At 39.9% G+C, this 5,589-nt stretch overlaps 1 protein-coding gene across 1 annotated transcript; it reads left to right on the top strand.

Annotated features, from left to right (window-relative positions):
- Positions 1-2,268: 2,268 nt before the first annotated feature.
- Positions 2,269-3,628, top strand: LOC143860960 (uncharacterized). The gene has a single exon (XM_077371828.1). It carries the CDS (start codon positions 2,385-2,387, stop codon positions 3,438-3,440), a length of 1,056 nt encoding a protein of 351 aa, XP_077227943.1. The 5' UTR covers positions 2,269-2,384; the 3' UTR covers positions 3,441-3,628.
- Positions 3,629-5,589: the final 1,961 nt, after the last annotated feature.

Raw genomic sequence — 5,589 nt, 5'->3', positions numbered from 1 at the left:
ACAAAAAGCAGCCCAGTGCACGAGCCTCCTTCCATTGCGGGGTCTGGGGAGGGCTAGATGTACCAACTTGGGGCTGCACCGACTTCCACCATAAAAAATGTAATTACACATAATTTATTACTGTATATGTTAAGAGTTTCATTGCAACATACCTATATTAAGGCCCTGTTTGTTTGAGATTGTGGCAACCGATTTTCCCTCCCCACTCCGATTTTGGATTAATATATCGCATTTCCACTCCCTCTGTCTCTTCCACACCTTTTGTTTGGCTAATGGTGTATTGTCTATCGAATATGGATGACCTATTTAAACACCATTGATTGGATGATTAGAATTTTTTAATCATAGTGCTCTTCTTACTGTGACCCATTCCGTATAGGTCCAACCAAATAGACACTGCTTGTCATCCTTCCGTGCAACTATTTCTATAGGTGATAAGTGGTAACAGGCAATTATGTGCGTCATGAGGGAAGACCCACAAATTAAATTTGTTAAGAGAACCAAAAAACGGTTGGGAAAAGATAAAATATAACGAAATTACAGATTTGAAGAAGGGTTTTGCTAAGGGCACTCGTTAAGGTGCATTGGGAATGTGTTTTCACACTTATTTCCAATGAAAATGTCTTGAACGTTTTATAAAAATCCCAAAACATTCTCAAAACATGTGTGAAAACACGTTCACAATGCACCTTAATGAGCAGGAGAAATGAGCAGATTCACTAGGAGTGTCAACAATGTTGGTGGGCCATATGCATTCATGACTAGGACGGTAGGACCCATGTTAGGCCAATCATTAATCTCAATCCAACGCCCCGCTTGTCATAGTGTGGGCCTGGGCAATCTTTGCAAATTGGTATTGAGGGTCGCGTAATTTGGTGATGGTAAGCAGAGTTAACAAAATGTGATTTGGTTAAAAACGGGGTGGGAAAAATTCGAGCTTAATAGGGTATTGCTTCGAATTGGAGCGCATGTTTATCAAAACATTGGAGCGCATAAATCATTTCCCAAATCATTTACAAAACGAGTGTTGCTAGGAAAACATGATCGAAAAAAGGCACGGGATCCTCTATTGTGACACGTGCACATACACCAAAAAAAGAGAGGCGCTTAGAAATGTAAAAAACACCCAAATCGATCCCCCATGTTTCTCCCTTCTTTCTTTTCAGTACAGGATCCCGTTTTAGAAGTGTTTTCCTTTACAAAATATAACTAGGTTAAAGTTGGAAAGAGTGCCAAAAATGTGCTTAATGCGTTTTTTTTCCCTCAGAGGGCCATTTTGCTAACTATGATTGGGATTTAAGTATTTATTGGGTGGGCCACCGCGAGGCTCTATCTTCCAAAATTAAGTTTAAATTTCAAATGACAACTTTATAAAATTAAGCTTAAATTTCAAAGGAAAATGATATGGAGACCTAGAGTAGGACCTAAAATGGGACCTGCAACGAGAATATGTCACGTGTTGATGATTTCCCTAAACTTCACCTAACTAGTGATGTTGTGGCGTGAAACAGTTTGTTAGGTCCCCTTTTAGTTCCTATTACCGGTTTCCCTAGCATTACTCAATTTCGAAATACAACGTTCCAATATTGAGTTTAAATTTCAAATTTGAGTTTCAAATTTGGTTAGGTCTGGATTTTTGTCTTCACTCTTAAAGGCAATTCTCCCTAGTTAGCTTCGTTAGAGAAGACATAGGGCGCCAGCTTGTACATGCATGTGTTGTTTTCCTTGTTTAAAAAGTGAAGTGGGCCCATGTGGTTTGATCTTGGGTCCTTAGTTAAATAGGTCGCTCTCCATAGGCTGATCAGAACCCTCCGATTTGAAGAGATTTCTGTAATGTGCCATTAGGATGATTTTTCAGGGGACAACATATTGAAGCTGGGTCTAATAAATGAATGGTATGGATCATCAAACAATGCAGACCCACCATAGATTTCACTGATTGCCCTTGTGACGAGAGATCACTTGATTAATCAACAAAATTGAATTGGAGAGTGATAAATCCACTCCCCATGTGTCTTTCTCTCTCCTCTAGGTTAGAGAGAGAGAGAAAGAGGGGTCGATTTATCCATTTGGGGAGTCGATTTATCACTGCCCAATTCAATTTCAATCATTAAAACGATCAAACGGCCACCATCTCATCTCATTATTTGTCCTGTCATGATTCCTGAAGCTAGAATGAGCCATAAATATTTAAAAAAGGACCCACTCATGGCCCACTAGTGCCGTTTTTTATTCCAATCCAACCCAAATAAACTGGCTAAATATGTCCTCTTCCTCTCACACCCTCCCCCCCCCCGATAAATTTAGTAAACGCCACCCAATTCACTTCATTCCTCCAAAAGAGAACATAAACCCTACCTTCTTAGGGTTTTTCTGCAGAGAAAATGAAGGCGTCTTTGAAGTTTAGGGAAGATCAAAAACCTCTTGTAAGAGCAAAGATTCCATTGAGTATTTTAGGGCTTCCGTTTCTCTCTGGAATCTCAGCCGGAGATTCAAAAGAGCTCTGCTTAAATCTCAGTACTTTCTTCGAATCAGGTCCTTCAATCAAACTCTCTTACCGTCCCAACGATTCATGGAATCCTTTCAGCCTCGTGTTAAAAACAGGAATCGGAGCCTTCGGATCGCCGGTCTCCACTCCCATGGCTATGAGTGCCGAGTTCAGCCTCCTCGGCAGTACAAACCCTAGCTTTTCCCTCCAAATCAAGCCTCAGATCGGCGATTTCTCAATCAAAAAGATCTCCGGATCGCCGATCGGATTTCAGGCGAAGTCTTTGGTGTTAGGATCTAAAATTAAACCGCCGGAGAAAGATCAAGACGAGGATAGGGATGGATCTGAGACTCCGAGCGAGAACGGATTTTTTTCGCCGGAGAAAACGAATGAGGGGTTTCTCCGGCGGAAAATGATCGGATTTCCGTCGGAGATTAATAACTCCGGCGGGATCGAGAGACTTTTTGCTGACGTGGAGGTGAGCGCGAGGAGCGTATTGCCTTTGAGGAATCGCGCTCTGTTGAAATTCCGATGGGGAATCAGATTCCCATCGAACATGTTTCATGAGGAGAGGAGGGAGAATTCGACGGCTGAGATCTCTCTTCGGAAGATTCCGTTCCTGATGATGAATAAAATCTCGATCGAACACGTGGCAGAAGATGGAAAAGAGAGCGGGAAAATACCGACAGCTGGCAGTGTGATTTCAACTGGAGATGCTGACGTGGCAAGAGCGTGTTTATCTTTTCAACGACAGCTGGAAGTTTTACAGGCGGAGAATGGAGTGCTAATAAAGGCGGTGGAGGAGCTCCGGTCGGAAATCGGTGCCGGAAAATTAGCTCCGGCGACTGGGAAAAAGGAACACCGGAGTGAGAATAAAGCACCGGAATTTGAAGGGTTTGTGGGGAAAGCTAAGGAGGCTGATGCGAATGAAGAGCTGAAGAAGGTTTACTAGGCTTCTTTTCTAGTAGTTGGTTTGGGGGTGTAAATGGGCTTTACATAGTTTGAGATATTCTTCGTTAATAAGATAATAGTAAGATAATATTTGCCTAAAGTTTTCAGTCTATTGTGATAGATAGTCGAAGTATCTTGTTTAATTTTATAAGTTTCCAATGGTAAAGATATATTCACTCCCTTTTGTCACTTTTGTTTACTGTTCCTTTTTAAAATAAATGTAAGTTTAAGTGATTTGGTAATGCTTAAGGAGAGTTTAACTGCTATTGGGATCCTGAATTTACATAAACTTTGAGGGGCCGTTTGGATACACGGATTTTAGAAACTAGGTTTTTAGTTTGAAAACAGTGCAAAAGAGGGTTAGAGACAAGAGAAGAAAAGGACCGGCCGCTGTTTTTACCTCATATTTTACTTCTCTCTCTTCTTTCCATCAGCAAGAGAGTAGAAGATCCTCCCGTTTTCCTAGTTTGTTGCAGGAGAGAATTTTTAAACTTGATTTTCTTGCTTAAAATCTAAGAAATGTTGTCAGGTCAGGACAGAGCACACAATAGCCTGATCATGAACCCTCTTTTACACTGATTTCGAACTAAAAACCTGGTTTCTAAAACCGGCGTATCCAAACGGCCCCTCTTTTACACTGTTTTCAAAACATGTCTTGAGATTTTATTATCAAAACATATGCGTAAATCTAAAACTGATTTTAAGAATTGATTTTGAGTCCAAAACTGATTTTTTTAATGGAAATTCAAAACTGATTATTGGACTCTGTCCTACCGTAGCGCCAATTCCAGGGTAGAACAAAACATTCCTATTATTCGGTCCGAGAGCAAAGATGAGTGGAGATGAAAAGGAAGTTTGAAGTGGGTGTAGAGTAGGCAAGCAAGCTCCTTTCAGGTCTTGTGTTCAAGTGAGTAGATCAAAGCTTTAGGACCCAAGACATGAAGTATCGTCTCTTTTTATCTGTATTGATAATGAGGTGAATCCCTGTAATTTTCATGATTTTAGGCATATCATCTGTGTCTCACAGGCCATGAGCATGACTCGACATTGAACTGCCTATGAACGGCCGAGACGTAACAAGAGACCATTTTCCCCCCAAATTCTTGTTTTATTTTTCTGTTTTTTTATCTCCACCATATTCGTTGTACTACTGATCACCGCGGCAACTCGGAAGAGGGAGAGGAAAATGAAGAGGAAGAAAAAAAAACATAGAAATAACGGAAAGAAGAAGAAAACAAAGAAGGAAAAAGCAGAATCGGTGCTAGTAAAACAACAATTGCTGAAAAAAATGGAAAAGAAGAGAAGGAAAAGAGAAGAATAAGGTCGAGTCACAAAATGATTGGGTCATCTTGTAAGAAGTTTGGGTCGAACTGCAAACTATCCGGGTCAACTTGCAAGCAGATTGGGCCAACATGCAAAAACATCCGGTCAAAATGCAAAATCTGGGATGACTTACAAAAACATCCAGTCAAATTGGGTTGAGTGAAAAAAAATCGGATCAAATTGATAAAATCATGTCGAATCGTCAATAGTCAGTTCGAGTCAATAAATATCCGGTCGTGTCAGTGAAAAAAAATGAACCAATTTTTTATCGATTTGACCTAATTTTTTGTTGATTTGACTTAATATTTGCAATTTTGACTCTATTTTTTACCGATTTAACCCCTATTTTTGCTGAATGGAACCCATTTTAATGAGTTGATGTTATTTTCCGCTGCGGTGATCTGATTTCTAATGAATTAAAATAAATAAAAAAAGAGAAGTAGAGGCGGACCGAAAACAATTTGGATAGAAACAGTGAAGAAAAACTTGAGGGCTAGGAATATAACATAGAACATGACCTTGGATAGAATAGAATGAAAGAAAATGATACATGTAGACAAACACAACTAGTGTCAGGATTAGACTTAGTCAATTTGAGCCGGGTAGATCCTTTCACCTTATTCATGAATTTTTTCTGAAGGATTCATTAGCGGATCCCAACTAGTATAGGACAAAGGCTTAGTTGAGTTGAGTAGAATTCATCCTCTCTTCTTCTTCTTCTTCTTCTTCTTCTTCTTCTTCTACTTGTTATTCTCTTCTTCCGTGTTCGATCAGCAGTCAGTGGTGTAACGAAAACAGTTGCAAGTGGAGATTTAAAAACAGAAAAT

The sequence above is a fragment of the Tasmannia lanceolata genome, unplaced genomic scaffold (assembly GCF_043159265.1).
Source record: "Tasmannia lanceolata isolate RefF3 unplaced genomic scaffold, GAP_Taslan_0.1 ptg000003l, whole genome shotgun sequence".
NCBI lineage: Eukaryota > Viridiplantae > Streptophyta > Magnoliopsida > Canellales > Winteraceae > Tasmannia > Tasmannia lanceolata.
This window is presented reverse-complemented; position numbering and strand designations above follow the sequence as displayed.